Source organism: Varanus komodoensis, unplaced genomic scaffold (genome assembly GCF_004798865.1).
Source record: "Varanus komodoensis strain SLA01 unplaced genomic scaffold, ASM479886v1 scaffold44_3, whole genome shotgun sequence".
NCBI lineage: Eukaryota > Metazoa > Chordata > Lepidosauria > Squamata > Varanidae > Varanus > Varanus komodoensis.
In genome coordinates this window covers 7,548,076-7,574,843 of record NW_025336010.1, presented here as the reverse complement: position 1 = coordinate 7,574,843, position 26,768 = coordinate 7,548,076, and the positions used below count along the sequence as shown (strand labels likewise).

The 26,768-nt window shown below is 43.5% G+C and overlaps 1 protein-coding gene across 2 annotated transcripts in view; it reads left to right on the top strand.

Annotated features, from left to right (window-relative positions):
- The window catches only part of WDFY2 (WD repeat and FYVE domain containing 2), an 85,611-nt gene that overhangs the window by 29,604 nt on the left and 29,239 nt on the right, over nucleotides 1–26,768 (top strand). For both annotated transcript variants that reach the window (XM_044444277.1, XM_044444276.1), the window contains exon 2: nucleotides 25,215–25,282. In XM_044444277.1, coding sequence (XP_044300212.1) covers nucleotides 25,215–25,282 — 68 coding nt within the window. The remainder of the gene's footprint in view (nucleotides 1–25,214; nucleotides 25,283–26,768) is intronic.

Here is a 26,768-nt window from a genome sequence, read left to right as displayed (position 1 = left end):
GGATTTGCCAATACCCCTTAGTGAGATCTAAGGTCGAAAGGAAATGGGCCTGCCCCAGAGGATCCAGCAACCCATCTATCCGGGACATGGGGTAAGCATGAAACCTTGATACCTCATTGACCCTCCTGAAATCAACACAGAAACAGACACTCTGACCCTGCTTGGGAACCAAGACCGGCTGACTCCTCCAAGCACTCACTAATTCCTCAATGACTCCTAATTGGAGCGTCCATCTTATTTCTTCTATTATCACTTGCCTCAATTGTGGTGAGTAGGGCTGGGTTGGCATCCTGACAATGGCCCCTGGGACTGTTTGTATACGGTGGGCTACAACCGTCGTGTGCCCGGGTCTATCAGAGAATACCTCCGTGAATTCTGCCTCCAAGGCCCTGACTTGTGCTACTTGAGCAGGTGTTAGTTGTGGATCAAGAGATAACTTCCCAGGGGCTAAAGCCTGTGCCTTGGGCGACTCATCTGTGCAGTCTGCCTGATGACTGGTACTCTCCCTTTCTCTCCAGGCCTTGAGTAGATTTACATGGTAAATCTGGGTCGAGCGCCTCCTATCAGTGAGACGTATCTCATAGTCCACTGGCCCCACCCTCCTAACAACCTCATAAGACCCCTGCCACCGTGCAAACAACTTGCCCCCTCCCGTGGGCAGGAGTAGGAGGACACCAGATTGAAACGTCCAGGTCTGGATGTTCTGATCGTAATAGTACTGCTGCTCTCCTTGGGCCTGCCTTAAATTACTCTCAGCCCACTGAGCTAGGTCAGTGAGGTGTTTCCTCATATCCAGCACATACTGGAGGGTGGAGGTGGGCTCTGGGGCTGACGCCTCCCAATGCTCCTTGACCAGGTCTAGAATTTCCTGGGGGTGTCACCCGTATAGCAATTCGAATGGCGAAAATCCTAAAGAGGCTTGAGGCACCTCCCGTATTGCAAACATCAAGGGCCCCAACAAAACATGCCATTGTCATGGGTAGGTTGACACAAACTTTCTAAGCATCTGCTTAAGGGTCTGGTTAAAATGTTCCACTGGACCATCGGTCTGGGGGTGATAGACTGGGGTGTGCAAGGGCTTTATTCTCAACAGGTCCCACTTCTGCCTCAGCACCTGGCTCATGAAATTAGTGGCCTGATCCATCAAAGTTTCCTTGGGGAAGCCCACCTGGGCAAAGACCCCCAGTAGCTCTTGGTCGATAACCCGAGCTGAAGTACTCCTTAGAGGCACAACCTCAGGATAGTGGGTTGTTTAGTCGATCACCACTAGAATATATTGGTATCCCTGGGCTGACCTTTCCAAGGGCCCTACCAAGTCCACCCCAATCCTTTTGAAGGGCTCCCCCATAACTGGCATGGGTATCAAGGGCCCTGCTGGGGCTCCTTTCCTTTGAGTCTTCTGGCATTCTGGACAGGACAAGCAGTACTGCTTGACCTGAGCATGCACCCCTGGCCAGTAGAACCTTCGGACAAGCCTGTCGGTGGTTTTCTCCACTGCCAGGTGGCCAGCGATAGGCATGTCATGGGCTAGTCGTAAAACGGCTAGCCTCAGGGGTTCAGGAATCACCAACTGTTGCAGTTCACTGTGTCCTTCCCACGCAGGTACCAATCTCAAATTGGTGACCACTCCTTGCACCCTCTCTTGCTCCTGAGGGGTCCTGGGCTTATCTCAGGGCATGAACAAGAGAGGCATCATTTTGCTGGAGGAAGACCAGCCGCTTGCGGGAGGTACGCAGGGCTGTAAGGCCTACATCTTCGTCCTCCCCTGCCAAAGCAACCTCCGAGCTCACCTCCCTCACCAGCTCTTCAAAATGGGGCCAATCACGTCCAATTATCACTTCATATGCTAAACTAGGGACAACCCCCACCTTGCACATGTGTACCTTCCCCTTTACCTCCATCTTAGCCCATCAAGTGGCATAAGGCTTGACATCCCCATGTATACATTTCACCTGTAGTACTTCCGCCAAGGGGCTGCCCCAGGCTTGCCTAACCAAGGTGCGACCACAGCTGGTGTCTATCAAGGCCTCAACCTCCTTCCCATCCACCCTGACCTGAACCCGCCAAGCTTGCTGAGGGGCAGCACTCATCGAGGCAAACCACCAGGCTTCCACGAAGTCACACTCCATCAACGGACAGTCTCGCCGGAAATGCCCCTCCTTGCCACAAGTAAAGCACACTGGCTTCTGCTGGGTTCCTCTTCCTTTCCCACTTTTTTTTTAAAATTTTATTAAGATTTTTAAACTAACACTAAAGACATCAATCATCAAATACATAGGACATACTGGGTCAGCCCCCTACTCATATTTTTTAACATTCTATAGTCATATTCTCTGCGGTGGCGCCCAACCTATGGAATTCACTCCCCAAAGAGGTCCGCCTGGCACCGTCGTTACTGGTTTTTCGGCGCCAGGTAAAGACCTTTTTATTTAAACATCATTTCAATTGTTAAAACATATGATCTGGCCAGGGCAACTTCTTCTTCCTTCTCTTTCTCCTCCTATATTTTTATTTTATACTGATAGTTTTAATTTTATATTTGTAAATCAATGTATTTTTTGTATTTAATGGTAATTTATTGTGTACTATTGTATTTCAATGTATTTTATCATGTTGTAAGCCGCCCTGAGGTTTCGGCAAGGGGCGGCATAGAAATGTTATAATGATAATCATCATCATCATCATCATCATCAAATCCATTTGTAATAACTTAAAAACATCTTTAAATGTAAGCCAAGTCCCATTTCTCTAGCCAATAATAAAATCCCAAGTTTGGTAGAAGACAGTATCTTCTTTCTCCTTCAGTGATAAAGTTAATCTATCAATTTCTGCACAGTCCAGAATCTTTTTTAGAATCAGTTCATCGGTGGGTAATTCCTCACTTTTCCAGTGTTGAGCAAATGCATTCCTTGCCGCAGTGATTACATGTAACATCAAATACATTTCTTGTTTACTATTATCTTCCGGTATAATGCCTAATAAAAAAAACTTCAGGTTTAAGAGCTAAAGGTTTTTGTAACATTTCCTCAAGCCATTTATGTATTTTAATCCAATACTTTTTCACATTGTCACAAGTCCACCACATATGGTAAAAAGTACCCAATTTATGTTTACATTTCCAACATCCATTTGACATATTTGGAAACATCTTAGCTAATTGGTTTGGTGACAGATACCATCCATTCTTTTAGCCAAGTTAAAACAGACACTTGATAATACAACACCCAATCAGGTAAACCAAAACCACCATTCTTTTTAGCTTCCTGAAGTATTTTTAATTTAATCCTTGGTTTCTTCTTTCTCCAAATAAATCTTGAAATTTGAAAGTTTAAATCATCAAAAATTTTTTTATCAATTTTTACGGGAATCATTTGGAACAAAAACAAAAGTTTTGGTAGTATATTCATTTTAACAAGTGCTAGTCTTCCCATCAAAGATAATTGTAAATTGGCCCATTTTTCCAGATCACCTTTAATATCCTTCAATAATTTATCATAATTGTCTTCTTTCAAAGTAGTACACTTGGCTGTAAGATAGATTCCCAGATACTTAACCTTTATAACAATCTGCAAGTCTACTTGTTCCTGCAGCCTTTTTTCTGGTCTTGTGTGAGATTTTTAACTAACAATTTCGTTTTTTCTTTATTTATTTTCATCCCTGTAACCTCACCATATTCTTCAATCCGTTGTAGGAATTTAGGCATTGTTACAAAGGGTTCCTCCGTTATGAAAACTAAATCATCTGCAAATGCTTGCAATTTATAACTTTCATCCCTAATTCTAGTACCCTTAATGTCCGCGTCATCCCTGATATTTCTATTCAACACCTCTAAAATCAGAATAAACAACAGGGGTGACAACGGGCATCCTTGTCTTGTACCCTTTTGTATCTCTATAGTCCTTGTAAGTTCTCCATTAATTAAAATCCTGGCCGACTGTCTTTGATAAATGCTTGATATCACATTCATAAACTTTTCACCAAACTCCATTTGAGCCTTCTGTTGCTTCATAAATTGCCAATTAACATTATCAAAGGCTTTCTGGGCATCCATAAACAGTAAAGCCATTGGTTTTTCCGTGTGTATCTCATAATATTCTAATATATCCAAGATAGTTCTCAGATTATTCTTCATTTGTCTTTTGGGCAAAAAAGCCATTTTGGTCTGGGTGAATAAAATCTATTAAAAACTTCTTTAACCTTTCTGCCATTATAGAGGCAAAAATTTTGTAATCCACATTTAATAATGATATAGGTCTGTAGTTTTGAATCTGTGTTAAATCCGTATCTTCTTTCGGTATTAGTGTAATATTTGCCTCTGTCCAAGTATTTGGTATTTTAGCATTTATAAAGTGTTTCATTACACTTTATAAATGCTAAATTTTATAAAATTGTATTCTAATTTTTGTTTTTGAAATTGAGCGAAGATCCTTCTTCTCTTAGAAGGTCCATTTAGTCCATTAACATTTAAGGAGAACAATTCAATTTTCCCTTCCCTTTAAAAATGCCATATTTTTAAAAAAGTATACTTATCTACTTATTCTTTGCCTTTACTCTTCTACCTTTTTTCCTCTCCTTTGGGTCCAAAATCTGTACTTCTTGTTGTGGATCAGTGTTCACTATTTCTCCTTCCTCAGAGTGATACCCTGTTACTTCCATTGATTCAGCGCCTTTTTCTCCTTCTTTTGAAGCACCAGGTTCTTCCTTTTCAAGCATACCTCTAAATTTTTCATAGAACTCTTGTGCTTTAAAAATTGAATCCAATTTATAACTTGTAGAGTTCCAAGCGAAGAATATTTCTTCTGGCATTAGCCACTTAAGGGTAATCTCTTTCTTAATCAATTTTGTAGTAAGGAATAAGTATTTCTTTCGTCCTTCTCTGATCCTCCATGATATTTGCTTCAGGACCACCACCTCATGGCAATCATCCATCTTTAAAGGTTTCTCATGTGCAGCCTTCAAAACATTGTCTCTTATGGACCTTAGAGCAAATTTGACATGAACTTCCCTCGGAAGTTTGTTTTTTCTGGCATAAGTCGAGTTGACTCTATAAATCAAATCAATTCCCATGGCCATTTCTTCATTTTCAATTTCTAAAAGCTCTGCCAATATGCCAGTCATTAACTCTCACAGATCTTCATTCTTTCCTTCGGGTATATTCTGAAATTTTAGGTAGTAAGATGCCTTCTCAATCTCTAATACAGCCATTGAATCCCATAGAGACTTATTTGTTTGCTTAATTAGTTGTGTTTCTTTATCTACTGTCTCCAGCTTTTCATGTGTTTGTTGTATTTTTTGTGTGTTCTGTTCAGCTTTAAGTCGAACATCAGATAATTGAGTTGACACATCTTTAATAGAATTATCCAATTTGTCAAGCCGTTCTTTTTGCTCATTTGAAATACTTTCCAGTCAAATTGCCATCGTCTCTTGGGATGCTTGCAAAGCTGTTAAAGATGTCTGTATCACCAAAGTCGTCGTTTGCAGCTCTCTTAAACATTTTACAACATCTTCTGTTTTAGGCTGATGGGTTGGGCTCTGGGCAGCTGATGAGGGTGCCAAAGAAGAGGAATGCTGAATTTTTCTCATGATGAAAGTTATTCACCAAAAAGATTTCAATGCAACAGCAAAGAGATAGAGAAGAGAAAAGAGAGAAAGAGAAAAATAAAAATAAAAAAGGAAAAGAACTTGCAGTAATTCTGATAGCCACAGGATGGCAGCAAAGGGCTATTTTAAAAAACATCATCACAGCAGTCAGTAGTTTTGGCAAGCGTCCAGTTCCTTTTGGCAAGAGTCCCAGAAAAAGAGAGAAAGATGGCAGAAATGGCCACTCCGTGGACAAATTATATCCTTCTATCACTTAATTCCACAATAGTAATTATTTTGATTCTTTGCCCTTGGGGAGGTCAGAAAAACAAGGTCTTTCTCTTCAGCTTCAACTTTCACACAAACGTCAATTCCTCTCCCCCATATCATTCGCCGCTTAGAACTCCGTGGGGGGGGGGATTCCTTCCTCCATCAAAGGGGCTTTTCTTTCTTCTTTATGCCAATTAGCAACAAATGCAGCTTTTCCATGGGTAGTATTGTGAAAAAGATAAGAAACAAAAATGCTCACCCAATAAGTCTGTTGAATTCTTAGCTAATCTTTTAAGCTATTTTCTGGCTGCCGAGGACTTGCAGAGAGCTGAAATCTCCCCTGTATTGTCCGGTTGAGAAATGTCCGAATTTCTCCCAGTAGATGCAGAGTTGCTGCTCCACACCAACCAGAAGAAGGCTCTGACAATCTTATCTTTGCCCCAAAAGGGCTTAGATGAGCCTCCCATGGCTCACTACCGAACAAATACCAGCATGATAACGGGAGCTCCGTTCTTCACAGCCTTCTTGTCCTGATGCCAAACCGGAAGTCCTTCCTTTCCTACTTGTAAGGCGCTGCAAAGCCAAGCGGGTCCCCAGCCCATGCGCTTCCAGCTGGGTGACATTCTTAAGCCTCATGCCCCTTCCAGTGGTTGTGGGTTCAGTAGGTCTTGCTCTCTCTGGGCCCCTGTTGCCCCGGCCCCCAGGGGCTTTCTGCCTCTGACCCTCCTGCCAGGGTGACCCCGGCCTGTCTCCTACCTCTGGCTCTTCCGCAGCCACAAAGGTTTCCATAAGTACGATGGCCTCCTCTAGGGTTTCAGGCCTTTGGCACCTAACCCAGTGTCTGGCTGGGGTGGGCAGGATGGTTATAAACTGTTCCAGCAGGATCAGCTCAGTGCTGCGGACTGCAGGCTTCATCCATCTCAGCCCATTAGCCCGAATCTTCTGTCTCAAGGCTCTGGGTGATGTGCCAGTTGCAAACACAACCCCTCTCATCCGCCGCCGATATGTCTCTTCAGAAACATTCAAAATCCCTAGAATGGCCGCCTTGACTAAATCATATTGGCCTGCTGCTTCTGGGGTAAGGGTATCCACTGCTTCTTGGGCAGGACCCGTGAGGCAAGGCATCAGGATGAGGGCCCACTGGTCTTTGGGCCACTTGGCCACAAGGGCAACTCTTTCAAAGGTATTTAGAAAGGCTTCATGGTCATCTTCTGCAGTCATCTTAGAGATCCGCATAGGCCCTGGGCCCTTTCCTCCCATCTGTCCTACCAAGGTCTCAGCTTGAGGGCTTTGTAGTCCCCCCAGCACTTGCTGAAGCAACGAGCTTTGGTTCTGGAGCTGGGCAGTGAAAACTTGCTCCATAAGCTGCGTCTGTTGCGTTGCTAATTTCTGCAACAGGTGTTGCTGCTCCTGGGCCTGCAGCCTTTGCTGTTCAGCCCACCAAGCCTTCCAGGAGTCAGCTGGAGTGGGGGGGGGGGACAGCCTGTGCCCCCCCATGCCGTCCTGTCCCCAGTATCTCCACCACTGTGACTGCATCAAGAGGGGGCTGCGGGCCAAAGACCTGTTTTCCTGGCTTCTCCATGAAGAGGAAGACGGTGCACTCACCAGGCCTTTATTCTTCTGTTACAGTTCCACCACGCACTTCCTGCAGTGCCTTGCCCTTGCCTGCTCCGGCTCCCTTCCCCCAAGTTGCTATGGCAAAGAGCTGCGCCGTCCCGGCAGTAGCACTGCTCAGTCTCTGCTCACGGTTTGCCCTGTCCTGCCTGCCAGCGGCAGCCGCACCAGCTCTTCCTCCAACACATGTGTTTCCACGCTCTTTGCTCTCTCGCTGTCTCTCCTCTCTCCCCTCCTTCCTCTGCCTCCTCTTTATGTTCCCTCCTGGCGCACCACTCCACCCAACCCAGCTGTCCCTGCCTCGGTCCGCAATCCCTTACAGCTGCGTGCTCACTCGTATCCCTTGGCCGCTGCTTCCTTGCAAATTGCTCTCCCCACATGGATTCCCAGCCTTGCCCTGTTGTCTTCGGCCCGGCCCTGTGGAAGGCCCCAGGAAAAGGGGTGGGCCCCTCTGTCTCCTCACAGGTGGGATTTCCATCCTTCACGCTCTGAAGCTCCTTAGGGAGTTCGGGGAATGAAGAAGTGGTTCCCAAGGTGTCTTCGTCTCTCCTAGGGTATGATGGCAAACGATCAAAGGGATCCCATTATTTTAAGGCCTCCAGACTAGTTGAAACTGAGGCAGGCAGTCAGCTGCCTGCATACCTAGATTCCTTAGTCCCAAATTTGGTTTGATTTATTATCAGTTTTAAGACCTGACATACAGAGGGGTCATCAGACCCATATTGGGCCAGATGAATCCTCTAACCAGAGTGTATTTTCATCCTTTTTTTTCTTTTGACTTTATTTCCTAAGATTCCCTTTAAGAGGGAAATCATTTAAATCTTTCTTCAGTTGTTCCAACCCATTTCTCAACTCTATGCAGTCTCTGAAGTTGTTGTAAAAGACTTCTCTGGGCCTCTCGCTCACCCCTCTCCTCCATCCCTGCGTTCAAAATTCCAGCTACTCACTCCCTTTCAGGAGCATCCGCAACCGGCCCCAGGGGAATGCAGGGTTCCAATAACCCATCTTCAATTAGGCCTTCAGCTACTGGTTTTATGCCTTGATGCCCCTCCATTGATATGGGATATTGCCTCTGTCTTACCACCTCACCGGGCATTTTACAACATCTCCTGGTGAACACATTCCTTCCCCAATTTGAGGGTAGTGCATTGAAAAATAGGTACTGAAAAGCCTTCCCCCTTCACTCCAGATACCTTGAGTTTCTGAGGTAACAAGTGTACTCCCTGGGGGATACAATTTAACGAGGTCCGGGCTGCCAGGAAGACCACTTCCTCTTCCTGGGGTCCCACATTTTAGCTCCTGCCGTTCCCCAGTAAGATGCTCTCTTATATGGGGTCAACCCTCCCCCCTTCTTTAGAGTACCAGGGGGGTGTGCACATTCCTTTCACAGCCTCATCTACCATAGACACCAGGAGCTTTGCCTGTCTCTTCTGACTTTCCTCTTCCCTTCATACATATACCTTCTGTGCTTCTTTCAGTAATTCTTCTAAGGCCTTTTCATTCCACCCATCTATTTTCTGAAGCTTTTTCTGAATACCTGGCCAAGACTTGGTAACAAAATGGATCTTCAACAGTCCTACTTCAACAGGATCATTTTACTCCTATCTGCAGCACTATTGTTGTCCTAGCGGGGATTTATATTAGGAAATTTTTCCTCTGCTGTTTCAGCACCCCCACACATGAGAGGTGTGTCAGTTACTATTCATGAACCTATTAAGTGTGCGCACTACCTTCTAAAAGTTCAACAGGTCAGCTTGGCCTTGTAGATTCTCACTTGATGCCAACTTGTTTCTTAAATCTTGTGGGAGGATGAGATAGGAAGAACAGGCCTTCCTCCACGCTCATTACGGCCAGTTGTAAAAGGCAATCAATTTCCTGCTCTCTTCCACTGAAGGTGACAGTTTTACCACTGCCCTCCAATTTTACCCTCTCTGGTATTTTTCAGGACTTTGATGTAAGAAACACTATTACTTTTAGTACAACTATTTACATGGTTCTATCCTCAGGCCTTTTGGCTTTAAGGGACTTCAATGATGCTACCCTAGCCCTGTATTTCACCCTTTCGTTGGTTTTCACCTTACTACTTAGTAACAGTAATTTTTCATTTCTCACAAGAAGCACCTTTGTAAACTATCTAGATCAAGAAAGTTAAGGAAGCATCTGTGTCTTGGTATTTCATAACCTCCATTATATAATGCTGAGTAACATTTTAATAAAAAGGTATGTCTTCAGGAGCGATCTTGTGACTGACATCTTTAAGCACTGAAGTAGTAGTCTGATGTTTTTCTTATCTAACTAGGTGAACCAAAATCTTACAGGAACAGCCACTATTCTGCCAAAACATCTGTCATAAATAATCTAATGCAAATTTGACCAGCTGTAAAAGAATATTATTCAACTTTGATTTATCATATCAAGTTCTGCGGTTGGAGAGGTCAGAACTGAGATTTTGAGATTTTTGAAGCTTTCACTCAAAGCTTTTTGTTGATGTTTTTTAAATTCATTTTCATGAGAGGTGTGGTAATAATTCAGCCTGGATAAAAACTTTAATAGCCTTGCACTCAGTGGACCTTTTGTCTAATCTTGCATAAAATATTTGGATGTTGACAACTGAGTTGAGCTCCAGTGTTAAAATCCTATCGCTCACTTCCCTTGTTTGTTTACTAAGTTGCACTGAAATTTTTTTTTGAGTAAAATATGTTGGTCACCAGTAGTTAACTGATCCTTGGTATTATGAGATACGGGTGTGTGGGTGTGTATGAGATAAAATTCCAAGTGTAAAAGCACAGTTGGATGTTATTGGGAATCTACTTACCCATTGTTAGTTCTACCTTTTTATTTCCCATCGCCAAGCTCAGAAGCTTTCACTTAGGTCCTGATGGCAGCCTGCCTTGTAGACTTCTAAAGCGCTAACAAAGTCTCTTGTAAATTTCCACCCATAAGCTCTTCCAAGCACTCAGCTCAAATGCAGTTCTGGGGGACCTTTACAAAGAAAGTGATAGTGTTTGAAAGCCCTTGCTGCAGCTATCATTATGTTGCATCTTTCCTCTCCTTCCTCTTTATATATCTGAGTTAAAACATCTGTACTTCAAATGAAGAGTAATGTTGTAACTTGCAGAACAAGTTCTCTGTGAAACATCAGCAGTCAAAGGAATGTATCACATCTTTCCTAGATTCTTTAATAAAGGTTTGAGGGTTGAATCTAGACATATTAGTGTGTGTGTGGAGATTTAAAAGGATTAGGTGAATACAAAGGCTTATGGAGTGGGATGTAGACAAATGGGCCATGCTGGACAAATTGGAAGAAGTGGAAGGGTTTTTCTCATCTATCTTTCAAATAACACTTCATTCAAAATACTCCCTGCCTCTTAATCACAGGGATTCCTAAACTGGCTAACAAGTGTAGAAATACACCAGCTTCTGTCTATATCAAAGTGTAGGTTGGATCAAAGATCCACTGAAAAGATTTCACGCCCAAACCCAAGGGCAAAATCTGCATAAGATGTGAGTATGTTGGTTTACATCTACATATGCAAATATAGCCATAATTACTAGGATTTATTTTAAATTTCACAAGAGGCAAGCCAGTCAGTTTCTCACCCCGTAACCTCAGTCAGTTTCTAACCTGACCAGATCATCTTAGATCAATTGAAAAAAGGAGTTTCTAAGCATAATTGTACTGCAGGAACATACTTTTGGGGCAGGGACCTAGCCATAGCATTGCTGGGGGGCCTCCAGAAGCTTGCTCTTTCACTGCCAAGGGAAGCAACAGGCTGAGCAACCTACGGTTTCCAACCTGGTGGGTGCTCTTCTTTCCCTTTTCAGAGAATGCCCCACCAGCTGCTATGTGATCAGTTCAAGTGCGGTTTTAGGGAACCTGTTTGTGACTTCCATCCCCCTCTTGCCTGCTCCCCAGCAGCAATCCTGGCAGTTCTGGGAGAATGGAGGTGCACACACTAGCAGCTGGAAGCAGATGAAAAAAGATTACTAGTCAAAGAGGGTGGGATAGGCTTTTTATGCCGAATATGCAGTCAGAATTATAGCATTTGTAGAGAGGGGAAGATCCTCATCCTGCTTGTGTTTATCCTTTCAAAATCTCTTAAAATAGCAATTCTACGTTCAGTTAGACTGGTGTACATTGCTTAGAATATTCCCTAAGCTTCCTCACAAAACATCTTGTGGAAACAGTTACCTTCTATGAATTAATAAGCTGACCACTCTTTCTGAAAATCTGAATAGCATTCAAATTGCTCTTCCTCACCTGGATTATAGATTCAATCTTTTTGACTCTCCAGGTCTTAGCAGTCTGCTTTCTGATATTCTAAGTGACATAAATGCATAAATGAATGACATGTTAACATAAGTTGGCTAAATTTAAATGTGGTTTAAAAATGAAAAGAAATGAACTTTTCCTCTGGCTTTCTGCTCACAGGAGTGCTCGAGGCAATGGAAAAAGATGTCACAAAAGATGCAAAAAAGATGTAGGGAGAAAAAAATGCAGTAATATGAATAAACAACAGCTGAGGAATTTCACCAGGGAATTGCAGGGATACTGAAAAATGCTTCCTTGAGCAAGGTGTCCTTTGACAGGGAACCCTCAAGTGGAATGTGCAGGTGGCTCTCTTGGAGCAGGGAAGTCCACCATTTGGCTACTACCATGATATACTAATCGCTTGTTCCTGCCAACTGTGCCTCAGCCAGAAGGGCTTGTCTGCAAGCAGGACCATTTGAAGGGGACGCAAACATTAAGGTATTACTCCTATGGCAGTCATACTATTGGGTGCAATCCCATGCAAATTTAGGCAGAGAAAAGGCCTGAAAGCCCCTACTTATCCCAGCTGATGTGACAAGTCTTAGCTTGTCTAATTAAACATTATGGAATAAGTATTAGTAGCAAACTGGTAGCTTGCAGGTAGATTATGTTGCTTTGATGTTCTGAGAGATTTAATAATCCCTGCAGTTTTAATAAAACCACTGACAGTAAGGGCTAGAAATTTGCTTTTCCCAGTACTAGTCCACTTGCAAAACTGAACCTTGGCCAGACAAAGCTGGTTTAAATATGGAGTCAGAGGAGGTATCGCAGGTTCCTACAAGCTATTTTGAGTGGAATAGGATCCGCGGTTTCAAGATCTCCTGGTAATGTTACATAAGAGTTTCCATTTACTGATTGCCTAACATCTATGAATAAAACATTATCCCTTTTGGAGAACTGTTCTCTTTTTCGCCTTTGTAACGACTAGCCAGGATTCAATCTTGCTAAACTTTGTGTGTTGCATGAAGTTCCTATTACTACATTCATTGCATTTATATTCCACATTTTTTCCTCTTGTGAGAAACCCATGGCTGCTCACCTAGCTCCATTTTCTCCTCACAACAGCAGTACTATGAGGTAGGCTGGGCTGAGAGTCTGTGACTGGCCCAAAGTCACCCAGTGAGCTCCATGGCTGGGTGGGGACTAGAATCCAGGTCTCCTGGGTCACCAGTCAGACACTCTAACCAATAGGAGCATGTTTATAGTGGCGTCTGCCTGTCTCTCTCTAGTGGCACCTGCTAGTGTGTGTACAAAGTACTGCCATGTATACACACTGTGAGATGGTCTGCATCTTATGCAAGAGCATCTAAGAAGGGGTGAAGGAAAGAAAGAAAAGATGTACAAACTGAAGAAAGGTACACTTGATGTACCACACAGATAGACTATTTGGAGTCAGTTGTGCTGGTTTAAAGTTAATTAACTCACATCTGTCTGGGGGGATTACAGATTTTCAGTTTTGATTAAGATGTTGGTTTATAGTCTCAACTGTGTCTGCTATCTTCTCTCTCTTAAGTATTTAAAATAGATTAGCAGATAACTGTTTTGCTCATGGCAAACTTGCATACACAGAGTAGTTTGGCCATTTGAAGGTATCCTTTATTTAAGTGATGTGATATTAATTTAGTGGATGCAGGTGGGGGAAAAATGGCCCTATTCAACCAGGCTAAACAAAACTTCTTGTTGTTGCAGCATTAGAGACATCTCCATATGTACTTACTTTCATTTCATTTCCTCATTCTAAAGGTTACCGTTATCTAAACCCAAGTGGGCCGGATCCATTGGGTGTGCTGCACCCCTTCCATTCCTCGGGTGTGCCCACTACTTGCAAAGCAGAGACTTAGTGCTTCCAGGAGCAACTGGAAATGAGTGGAAACAGTCATTTCTGGAGTTGAGCAAGACATCCAACTAAGGCTCCTCCAGTAATGTGTCCCATTCCAGCAATGTGCATCTCCACTAGTAGCTCCTTTCGGATGCATCTTCTCCATTGCACCGGCACTATGCTTTGATTGTGGAACGGAAGTGGTGGAGGCTCAAGTACCCCACTGGATGCAGCCCACTGTTATGACATCAAAAATAAGGAAAATTAATTGCAGAACAAGTTCCCCGTGTCAGAAATGTCTGTACTAATATAGCAGACTTATCAATTGGGTTGCATCCATTCTTCCAAGGAAGGGAAATAGAAAATGAGATAAACTTGATCACCATGAAAAATGAGCAATATTGTGATGTCTGTATCATCGACATAACTGTTAAGTGGAAAAGACGTGCCTGTCGATGTCCCCAGTTTCCTGAGACTCAGCATTAGTAGCCCTGGTGAGTCAGAGTTTCTCATGACAATCTCTTGGTCCTGTGATAACAGTTGGACCACCGGGGGCCTGCTCGCACAATCTGCCTGGAGTTCATTGCCTCCAGGAGAGACATCTCTATGGCTATGTTCAAATAGGACTGATGAAAAATATTGTGCTCTGCATTTAAAATGGAACCAGCTTTTCCCTTTTCCATACCAGGCTGTTGGCTTTTGAAAGAGAAAATAATGCAATGCCTTGAAATGGGCATTGAGAAGGCTTATAACTGCAATCTAAAATTTCTTTTAAAAACAAATAACATATGTAGAAATTAATGTTATGGTGTAAATTTCAGTCTTTGCAGGTTCTTTTTCTGTAGTGATGTGTCTTCCATTAGTTGTTTGCAGGACCATTTATTGTAGCATGCATATATTTTATCACATAGTCCTTCCTCAGTAGTTATCTTGGTACAGTAAATACCACGGTGGACTGTTTGTCCACCTGATCCATTGTTGTCAGGTCACAAACAGGTGGGCAGTAAGTGGCCACTGGGAGGTTTTTGGCTTGCAGCTCCCACCATCCCTCACCACTGGCTATGCTGGCCAGGACTGATGGGATTTCCAAACCTTGGGCCACAAGTTGTCTACCTCTGATATAACAGGCTAGGCCAGGGGTCAGCAACCTGCGGCTCCGGAGCCACATGTGGCTCTTTCATCCCTCTGCTGCAGCTCCCTGTCGCTCAAAATATGCGTCACAACCGCCAATGTGCAACACCCGCCAGCACGTGATTTATTGAGCTTTTCGACCCCCAATAGGCCAACAAATCCAAGAAAAGAAAAGTTTCAGAAGAAAACAGAACGCTTAATGGTACATGGGCAGATTCATTTGCTTTCACTGCTGACGAGACTGGTTTACCAGTATGCTTAATATGTGGTGAGAAATTGGTAAACAACAAAAAGTTGAATGTTGCAAGACATTTCCAGAATAAACACACAGCCTTTGCTGAAAAATATCCGGATGGAGATGAGAGAAAAAAAAGCCATTTCGGAACTGATGCAGAAGGTTAATCTGAGCAAAAATAATTTCATGAAGTGGATTAAGTCTGCCGCTCAGGAAATAGTCAGGCACAGGAAGCCGTTCACAGATGGAGATTATATAAAAGAATCATTCATTGATTTCATAAATGCAACACACTATAGTTTTTTTATACATAGTATAAAGGTAAAAAACGATATATGCAGTATTATCTTCATTTTAGATGTCAAAAAGGTTTTGTGGCTCCTAGTGTTTTTTTTTCTGTGGGAAACGGGTCCAAATGGCTCTTTGAGTGTTTAAGGTTGCCGACCTCTGGGCTAGGCAATCTGATGTCAACCAGATGTTTTGAGTTACAACTTTCATAATCCCAGTCAGCACAGCCAGAGGTCATGGTTTGCTAGACTTGTCAAACAAAGTATCTAGGAGATATCCAGTTGCCTACCCAAAAAGGACGGGCAGCTGTTCTCCAGGATCTGCTGGGTAGGAGCTTGTCTCATCACCAGCTTCCTCATCTTCCTAGCTGATGCTAACAAAGAGCAACATTCTATGTCAATAACATTTTTGTATCCCTTTGGCTCAGAATGCTCCCTTTTGTCTGGAAAAGAAAGCTGGAAAGAACTTGCAAAGTAGAACAAACAAACATGACAGTTCCTGGGAAAACCCTCTATTGAAATGGCCCCTGGCATCCTGTCATTGGACCGCCCAGAAGTGCCGATGCTCAGTCTTCTGTGGCACCTAATGTAATCAGAGGAACACTATCACCTACAGCAAGCCTTAAGACCACAGGTGTCCGTTACAAGTAGTCATTTAAATGCCAACTAAAGCAGAGGAAGATCCTCCTTTGTGCAGGGCAAGGCAATCCTCTGTTCACATGCATCTGGAGAAATTGCCCTTTCAAGGCCTCTGTACTCTTTTGCAAATCTTTGTCATCAAAAGATGTAACAGGAGCCTCTCCTAGTCCTGCCTTCCTTGATTTTGAGCTGCCCCTCCTTGCAACTCCAAACATCTGAATTCCATGTGATTCTGGAAAAAGGCCTTGCATGATGAACATAGGCTGGAATTCCTGCTTTGGGAGGGAGGGAGGGAGGAGGGCGGGCGGGCAGGTGGGAGGGCAGGCACTTGTGCTGTCATTGCAGGCTAGCAAGATCTTGCACTTTTCTTAGGTCTGCCCAATTCCACATCTTTGCTGTAAGAGAATTCCTAGTAATCAGACCTTCAGTCAGAACCATGCTAGTAATACTCAAGTCTTGAGACCATGGCTTTCTCCCTAAGGGACACTAGAGCAGATGCTGAGAGTTGAGTCCCAAAGAAACAGGTTGCTCTCTGCTGTGAGGATCCATAGACCAGACTTCTGAAACCTGGTCCCCTCCAGGTTGTGTTGGACTGTAATTCCCAGCATCCTTGTTGCTAACTGTGTTGGTTGCAGCTCATGGGAGCTGAAGTGCCAACCCACAGGAAGGCACCAAATAGACATTTATTTTCATTGGTAGCGTGGTCGTCTCTTCCGAGAATCCAATGAAGTCTGCCTTCTGTTTTATTGACAAGAGTCCAGTGATTGCTATAAATAGCTTTTTAAAAACGTGCTTATCACTGTTACACAGTGGGAGGATTCATGCATGCTCTTAAGCTCACATGCTCTGGCTGTAACTGCAATACACAGCGACCAAAAATAGAATTACACAATGGGTAAACACTCAGAACCCAAAAGGCAGCCTTAGATTTCATTCATGGACTGTAAGTAGATCAAGTTGCACGCCAGTGCTTAGGGTTGCCCAGTACCTCAACAGCTCCTGGTTGGGGGAATGTTAGGTGCTGTAGTCTGAAACATCTGGAAGATACCAGCTGTGAAAGCCTGTTGTAGAGATCCAGCTGTGGCAAAAATAAATCGTCCCAAATATGTATTTTGTTTAGGGGTGAGAAGGAACATTCTGTTGTGCTGTAATTGGCTTGGGAAGAGGCCATGTTTTCCCCCAGATGCCTACATCATGGGTGGGCCTAAAGTAGAACTCCATAAACTCCCAACAATCCTGATGTTTGGCCATGTGGGAAAAACATCTGGACATCTACCTTCTGCTTATCTCTAGACTAGCACACTCCTGTACTGAACAGCTTGCATGTTTGCTATGCCAGACCTTTTTTCTTAATTACAGATGGGAAATCACAGTTTTATACTTTTAATCATTGTATGTGAGATGCTTGGATGGTATATAAGCCTAAGTTTCTTTGTATTCTAGATAACTGAACAAGGCTTCTATGTTCAAAATGCATTTAGTATTGGCATTGGGTTTTCTATTTGTTTCGGAATTGTAGCACAGTGTATTTATCATTTAGTCTACCTCTTTGTAAGCCTGAATTTATATTGGTAAAATGGCTTGTTCAGACTTCTATAGCATTCAACTATTTGCTAACTACAATTCTTCTACTAAACCTGTTTTTCTATTGAGATGTACCATCCTGTTAGAGTTTTCCATCTGCTCTACTTGAGAGAAGTCTTTGTTTCTAAGCAGTCTGCCACAAAGCAAGTAGCCCATATTTCCATGCTAGTCACTGTGCAGAGGGCAAAGTTTTGGTCCAAGTTAGTAACTTTTGTGTGTTTATTTGGAAGGCTGGTCTAGAAAACAGGATGTTTTGAAATGTTTCTCTGCATAAAATTGGCACTATTCTTTTGAGCCTGTGCTTTTTCAATTCTTCAACTAAATGTCATTTGCTGTACATTTCTTGGCCATATGAAGCAGTCCTAGTCTTAGGACTCAGTTGAAGTGTCAGAAATACAAGGTTAGATCTAGACTGGTACTGGAACTTAAGGGGGAGCTACCAAAAAAAATTTTCTCCCCCCCCCCCCCCCCCAGATTTCATTCATGGAAGAGTATGTCTTGGTCCAACCTGCTATTTGAGCCAGTCATCAATAACACTAGCAGTGTGGCTTTTTTTCTCAGAACATGCTGGTCACACACCTAATAGCCTGGCCAAGTTCAAGACTCTGTCATGGGGCAAGAATGTATTGTGCTAAGTGGCTTTCATGTAAAATTTTGCCCTGGGCATTTTCATTTGACTTGCCTCATCATATTTGGCTGCCTCTCAGTTGCATGTGATGGTTTTACTTAATTATACATCTATACATGCTCTTCCTTTATTTTATACTTCCATAATACCCCTCCAGAGGAAGACATGGTGATTTGGGCAGTGGGTCCCAGGTTGCACTCAGGACTGGGCATGTCCAAATGCGAACAGCATGAAAAGTAGTTGCAAGCCGACATGTTGGTCACTGCTGAGCCAGCCGTACAACATGTTAAACAGAAACCAATGCAAGAGAAGAAGAGTCTCATCTCTGTCCAAGCATGAGATGCACAGTGGGCTAAATGAGTGGGATGTTGCTTGTTTACTGCGAGTGAATACAGTTCAGCTGTGTGAGTAGATGAATTGCAGCTGCTCAGTGTTGACCCAACACATCGAAAGCACGTATTAAGCTGTCACCAAAAAAAAGGGCAAACATTCAAAAGGGGAAGGTGTGAATAAATCACTTGTATAAAACTAGTCTCCTCTCTTCTGCATCCTTTTCTGACCTGTGTTCAGGCCTTCAGTGCAGTCAGCTAGAAAGGCTTAGCAAATTCTTAAAGGGATTTCCTTGGCAGCATACTTTTGCAGGTTTTAAGCAAATGTTTCTCCTTGAATCTAGCATGCATTCTCCTGAAACTGGTTTTTCAGGCCTTTAGTCTCCTTGTTTGTCATCTTTGGACTGAATCTAATAGAACAAAGCTGCAGCAGCTCTTTTAGCCCAAGGTGTTTCATTCTGTCTCATAGAATGTCTTGGTAAAAAAGCCAAAGGGACCGTGCCAGAATACCAGCATAGCTCAAGCTGAAAGCTCTCACTGCGGTTAGCCAAGCCTTGGGAAAGCCATTCGAGACTTTACGAATGGGGAAAAGACTGCACCATAGCTGGGAAAACACTCAGCAGTCAGTGGAAAGAGGGTGGCCATCTGTTGTGCCTGACGGCTTGACAGAGACGTCAACTCGCGCGAAAGAGTCAAACGTTCAAAATGAGAATCAGACATCAGAACAAGATGACTTATACTTGGGGCCCAGTAGCCAAACGGCCCCTCCGCAGCCCGACTCTGGGACTGCTGAGCAAATAGCCTCGTCACGGCCTGATCATGAGGCTTCTGAACGGGAGGCTTCTCCTCATCCTGACTCTGAGGTACGTGAGCAAGTTACCCCCCTGCCTCCTGACTCTGAAACTGCTGGACAGAGTCCAGGAGATACAGAAGACGTAACATCTTTAGCCAACGCCAATCTTAGAAGTTTAAGATGATTGGAAGAAATGAGAAGACAGGATAGAGGTTTGTCCTGCTCACGAGCGGAAAGACGTGACAGGAAAAGTTAATCCCACGTGGGCTTCCCAGAGACTTCACAAAGAGGGGAGCAACTGAACTATTAAGACCTTCTCATTAGAGCTTATCTGTTACATTGTAAATTTTGTAGAAAGTAGCCATAAAAGACTTTAGTTTTATAGCCGGTTGCTGTGTGAGTTAATTGGAGACGTGAGTTATGACCTCACGACAGCTTGCTCCCCCCTTCGTCCACTCCAGCCCAAACAGGAGCGTTGATCCTCACACAGCGGCCCAGGTTCCACCAGAGGTCCAGAATCTGCAAGATGAAAATGCACTTCTGAGGAACAAATATACAGAAGCCACTCAGTGGATAGATGCTTTGTATGCTGAAATTGATACATTTCGGGCCACTCAGCCAGCGGCTGAGGCACCTCCTCCACAAACTCAAGAGTTGAAATTGAGACCCAAAGTACAATGGAGGAAAAAGAAGGATTTACAACTTTCAAAGCACAATGTGAACTCTACATACATCTTCGCCAAAACGACTTTCCCAATGAGAAGACCAAAGTAGGCTTCTTAATTAATCAACTCACTGGAGCCGCGGCTCATTGGGAGACAGCAAAACTAATAGCCCAGGACCCCATTTTGAATAACGCCATTACTTTCCTCGATGCCTTGGAAAAATTCTTAGGTGTAGGATCTTGCAAAGAGATTGCCATCTGTGAGGTTAAATGCCTGTGGCAGGGAACAGGCTCAGCTACAGATTGCACAACCAAATTCTAACTCTTAGTGAATGACTTGGGGTGGAATGAAGAGGCCTTGATGGTGCAGTACCGGGAGGGCCTGAGGGAGGAGATTCTGGATGATTTGGCCCATGCTCCTATGCCAGAGACTTTGCAACAGTTAATGCTTGTGACCATACAGATTGATGCACGGCTCACTGAGCGGGTGCAAGAAATTTTGGGGATTTGCAAATTTCTATCGCTGGTTCATACCTCACTTCTCTCGCTTGACAGCACCATTGACGGACCTTTTAAAGGAGAAGGGACAATGCCTGAACTGGTCTACCAATGTCGCATCAGCATTCAACACCTTAAAACACCATTTCGCTTCAGAAACACAACTGATTCACCCTGACATATCTGCACCTTTCATACTGCAAACTGATGCCTCCAACAAGGCCATTGAAGCGGTCCTATTGCAGTCACAGAAGGGTTCGGTCAGTGACCTCAGACCGGTGGTGCTTTATTCAGACAAATTCTCTAGTTCAGAAAAGAACTACACCATTTGGGAGAAGGAATGTTTGCGATCAAAGCTGCCCTAGAAGAATGGCAACATTTGCTTGAAGGATCCTCCCACAGGGTCCTTATTCAAACGGACCACAAGAACTTAGTTCATTTCGCCTCAGCCAAAATCCTCAACCAAAGGGAAGCATGGTGGGCTTTGTTCTTCGCCCGTTTCCGCTTTCACTTAGAATATATACCGCCCTCAAAAAAACTTCCTTGAGGATGCTCTGTCCAGAAAACCGGAATATTTTGAAGATAACAAAGTGAAACCTGCTCCTTCTCCTATCCTTCCAGCCAGAAACGATTGCTGCGACCACCACCTCCACCTCCTGGCATACAGACCTTCGCCGGGCCCAACAGGCTGACCCTTTCATCCAGACCAAGAGGGAAAAAATGAAGACTAATGAACCTACCTGCCACCTACTCCTTCGAGGACAATATCTTGCTCTACAACCAAGTCCCGTACGTACCATTACCACTCAGAGAACGGGTACTGCAGCAATGCCACAATTCCCCATCTGCAGGACATTTTGGGATTTATAAAATGTTGCATACAATTTCCAGAGACTTTTGGTGGCCTCTCCTGAGCTACCACGTCAAATCGTATGTTCTCTCCTGCCCCACATGCCAACGGGCCAAACGCCAACCTGGAAAACCCCCAGGTTTACTCCAAACGTTGGAAACCCCTCCTGGCCCCTGGCACATCATTTCCCTTGACTTCATCACGGATTTACCCCTGTCGAGTGGATTCACCACCATATTGGTCGTCACAGACTTATTCACCAAAATGGTTCTCTTCATCCCCTGCATGGGGCTCCCTTCAGCCAAGACCACTGCCTCTCTGTTTGTCCATCATATTTATAAAGCACATGGGTGGCCCTTTGCATTAATAACAGATCAGGGCAGTCAGTTCACCTTGCACTTCTGGCGAGAACTTCTGTCCATGCTCAGAGTCGACCTGTGCCTCTCTTCGGCTCATCACCGCAAAGTGACAGCCAAACAGAATGTCTAAATGCGACTCTTGAACAATACCTCCACTGTTATGTGAACTATCAACAAGATGATTGGCTCTCCTTTCTCCCATTGGCAGAGTTCTCATACAACAATTCCGTCCACACCTCTACCTGACAAACGCCCTTCTATGCAAACCTGGGTTACCATCCTCAAGCATTTCCCTCCGCATTGCTGACGACTTCTGTTCCTGCCATCGGGAATTTCCTGCACGACTTGGCTTCAGTACAATCCGTGCTCAAGCAGCAACTGGATAGGGCCAAGACAGCCTACAAAGAAGTTGCGGACCACGTGGGTGACTGGGTCTGGCTGTCCACCGAATTTCTCCCCCTTTCGGTGCCTTCTCGCAAATTGGCCCACAAACATGCAGGGCCATTTTGGATTGTTTCTCAATCAACCCCGTAGCCTTTAACTTGGCTTTACCTCCCTCTATAAAAATACACCCAGTTTTTCTTTGGGCGCTGCTTTCCCTGGCCCCCCAATCGCACCCCCTCCGCTCTCAACTCCCCCCACCCCTGCCCGTGTTGGTGGATGGAGAAGAATTCGAAATCGAAGAGATCCTTGACTCTAGATTCTGGAGGGGGTGCCTGCAATATCTAGTGCACTGGAAGGGCTACTCCTCTGAGGACCGCAGTTGGGAGCCCCTTGACCACATTCATGCACCCATTCTCTTAAGACAGTTCCACGCTCATTTCCCACACAAACCAGGTGGCACATGTCTCTGGCATCGCCGGGGGAGGGGAGGTTGTGTGTGGGGGGGTAATGTCGTGCCTGATGGCTTGACAGAGATGTCAACTCGCGAGAAAGAGTCAAATGTTCAAAATGAGAATCAGACATTAGAACAAGATGACTTATACTTGGAGCCCACTAGCCAAATGGCCCCTCCGCAGCCCGACTCTGGGAAAATAGTGGATGTCAGAAGAAAGGTTTCAATTGAGATTGTAGGTGGCCATCAGCTTGTCCCTATGAGTGGTTTGGGCACATGTGACCAACATATTATTAAAGCACCTAATGCATGTTGCCAGGTTTGAAGAAATGCAGCTCTTGCCTGAAGGCTTGCAGTTGAATAGACTTACAAAAGAAGAAAGAAACTGGAAGCAGGGTGAGAAAATGGAAAACAGGGAAGATGAGGCATCAGTTCTCCATCAAGTTTCAAAAATGGTCCAATGGAGGCAATTCTGCAAGAGGAAGAACAAACCACAGTTGGTCCCACCTAAATCACTGACTGCTTTCTCTCTTCCCCCTCTGGTACAACTAGTTGGAATGGCTGCTAGTAAATAGCCATTTGGGGAAAGCCTGCTATGCCCTGCATGTCAGTGCCTTTGCCATGCACGGTGCTGGCCCTTAAGTGGTATTACTAGAGCTTTATTGCTCTGCCTGAAGAAGAAATGGCATAGCAAGCCACCACACCAATTCAAATGGCAGAGCATTGGTTAATGTAGCTATGATGTTCATCATCACAGCAATGAAACCACATCAGCATGAAGCCTAATGGAGATAGCTACATGCATGCATGTTGCAGTAAGGTACATCCTGTGTGTGTGGCAGGTGATGGATAAAACATGTGGTGGGAGTGAAGACTCTGACCTGAAAAGGGGCAACTGAAAAGCATTCATGAGTTGGAGCAAATGGCATTGTTTTGAAGCAGTGGGTCTGTTCACACAGAGGGTGACTGGTCACAGTCCCTAATGCTAGAATTAAGGTTCACCCAACAATGTTCATATTGGATAACTGTAATAGAAGCAGACTTCTTTGCATTTGCTAGCTGCTTCTTTTTAACTTGTCCTCTTTGCACACTGGCTGTGTTCAAAACAGGCATATGAACTGGAGAGATTTCCATTGCTGTATTTTTTTCAAATTAAAATATTCTACAAGTACTTTTAGTTCCATAAATTTAGAAATGTAGGCTTGGGTTGCATGTTCCTTTTTACTGATGGGAGGCTCCGGAAACTGGACTTCTGCTCACAGGACATTCCTGCCAATAGAAAGAGGTGGATGTAACTTTTGCTGATAGCTGCTGGTGCTGCTGAAAAACCACTCCTGAAGGGTTGAAGTAGCATCCAAAAGTAAGGAGGGGAGTTAGAGAAGTGAGGAGTCACTGGAAATTGCTTTCCCCTCTTTTCTCATTTGTGAGACCCCTTGCTGGATTGGAAGCCTTCTATGAATCAAAGGGGTTGTTCCATTTGCCCACAATTATAAATTATTTTATATTTTATTACAGGTAAAACACAGTGTGTCACCGTGCATGCTAAAATCATTATAATGCATTTGCAGTACCTTTGTTTAAAGAGAGTATATATAACAGAATGGTCATTTCTTAAAGTATTTTCAATATTAATAAACTGTGGAAGTAAAATTTGCATTTATTTGAATATAACATTAAGGGTGTGAATGAGTTTCTCTCTCTAGTAAAATATTTCAATTTGACTTCCTTTGGACGATACAGGAAAAACATTTGCAACATATGTACAGCATATCAAATTAAGTGTGTCCCTTTTTCTTTTAGTTTTGCTTACTCAATATAAATCCAACATATAAATTGGATTACTGTGGACCTGGAGCATCAAGAATTTATGGGAAAACTAATAGCACTGGTTCTAAAAGAACTCAGGAAATGAGTAAGAGGGTAATGTAGCTATACATGCATGCTTCTAGTGGCTCCTAGACCTAAGCCTAGAGAGCATTTTTGCTCTATAAACTTAAATGCAGAAGTTGTCATTGCCAACCTGGGTCTGTGAGCACATCTAAATTTTTGTGACTGTATCATGGATGCTCTCCTAAAATGGCTGAATGTTGCTCATGCCCACAGATTAAAAGGCTGTTATGCTGGGCATGGCTAGGCACAAAGTGCTTATGTTCAAGAAGGCAAAATTAAGGTAGCTTGCCCATGGATTTAAATACAAGGAAAAGGTTCCAGAGTTGCTTTTGAACCCAAATAAGGTTAGCACTGGAGGGCAGTCCTTTGCTTTCCAGTATGCCAACCCCCCAGTATTTTTTTAAACCTCTTATCTAAAATAAATTCTGGAAGGGCAGGGATTCTGGTAGGTAACAAAAGAGGTGAGCCTGTGAGTACCACATTGGAGAAATATTTTAAAGGAAGGAGCAATGGTGATTTGGTACCAAAAGACAAACTGTCCAACATATAGTGACAGAGTGCCAAAACAGAGCTTATAAAGGAGAGTTTGCTGATTTCCTGGTTGTGACAAATGAAGCAAAAATATATATCTGTAATTTTTATATATATGTTTATAATGTTTTGGATCTTATATTTTGTATGTCATGTTTCTATGCCTGTGTTTTTAATTGAAGTGTGATGTGAATGTTGCATACGATCAATCAATCAATAACAATGGGTCTCATTTCAGTTTGCTTGGCTAATTTTTAATTACTGGCAAGTCTTTGGAAGACTTGATAGACAAATTGTCATTGTTGGCATTTTCATCTACTAATTTTGGCGAAATGTTAAACATGTTCTCTCCACCCTTTTTTACAGAACTGTCCGCGTCTGGTTGAAGAGAGACAGTGGTCAGTATTGGCCAAGTATGTACTATACAATGCCATGTAAGTATTTTGTGATACTTAGCAGTATTTTTACACAACTGTACTCTTTTTACTTTTACCACCACTTTTTGCAGTTGACTCTTGGAAGTCAAAAGTTTAGGAGGCTTTAAATGTGGATCATCCATAATTTGGATGTCATTTAAATTGGTTAAGTTGTTATAAGCTTTGGTGTAGGATAGGCTTCCCCCATCTGTTGCTGTCCAGATGTTTTGGATGTCAACTCTCATCAGTGCCAGCCAGCATGGCTGATGATCAGAAGTGCTGGAAGTTTTCGTCCAAAACACCTGGAGGACACCAGGTTGAGGAAAGCTGATGCAGGTGATGTTACCATAGTACAGAATATCTCACACAGGGGGCTATCAAAACTATGAAAGAAAATATTAATAGAAGAGAGGCTAACGAGGAATGGGGTCTTTTGTTTCTCAGACTGGAAGCTAGACTTCAGATTAATTTTTGAAGGTCCTGATATTGAGGTTTTGGTTACATGCAAACTTATTTAGGTATGATTGGTGAGAAAGCAGATGGCTAGTCAGCTGTTTGGTAGCCTTTTGTATATTCGTGTGTGTTGCAGCCTGGGAAAAATAAAGGTGAGAATTGGATGTAAGGAATTGTTTTTGAGAGGCAAAGGAGAACAGGTTTGCTGCAACTTTTTCACATATATGTTGAACTTGTTAGCACAACAGTAATAATGGACAGGAACCCATGGAAAGTTCCAAAAAAGGAATAGGCTAATTAGCTGCTGATGGCTGGAATGGCCAGGGAGGCATGGAAATCAGTGAGCAGAGTTTAGTGGAGTATTTATTTACTCTCTAAATAAGATTCTTGCGAAGACCGAGCCCGTAAACAAAGTAATTCCTGGGTGATAATATGGGCCCAGGAGGAAACACAGATTTTATAAAGGCTAAGTGATTGAAGTAGAAATATTGTACAGATAGGGAAAGGGACAGGAAGTTGGCCTTTAGTGCTCACAACTGCAGAAAAAGGCCTAAAACAAGATTTCTGCTGCTTTCTAAGTAACATTTTCCAAATTCTGCCAGATCATGCCAGTGGGTTACCTTTCCCCTTGCTAAGGCTGCAGGATGTGAAGCAGACTGGCAATGCGGAAGAGAGGTGGGCCATTTGTATGGCTTGCTGCTGCTGTTTGGAGCTTGAGAGAGCTGAGGCAGGGAGCTGCTCATGTTAAAACACGGCAGACATTTCTAGCTGCATGTTGGAGGCTAGGAGCAAGACACTGAAGAATCCTTTGTGCAATTCAGAGGTGTGGGCCTGCTTTCAGCCCCTCATATCTGAAATACAGCTTCTTTTAAAATGCCAACATCTGTGATACCAAATCTTAAAGCTTGCTGTTCCAGCAAAGTGATTCTTAGGATAATGGACTGCCAGTGTAATAATATAAATCATGACATGGTGATTTCCTGACACCAAACTAGTTGTCAGACACACTATGCATGTAGAGGCAAATCTCACATGAGTGTGTTGCGTTACA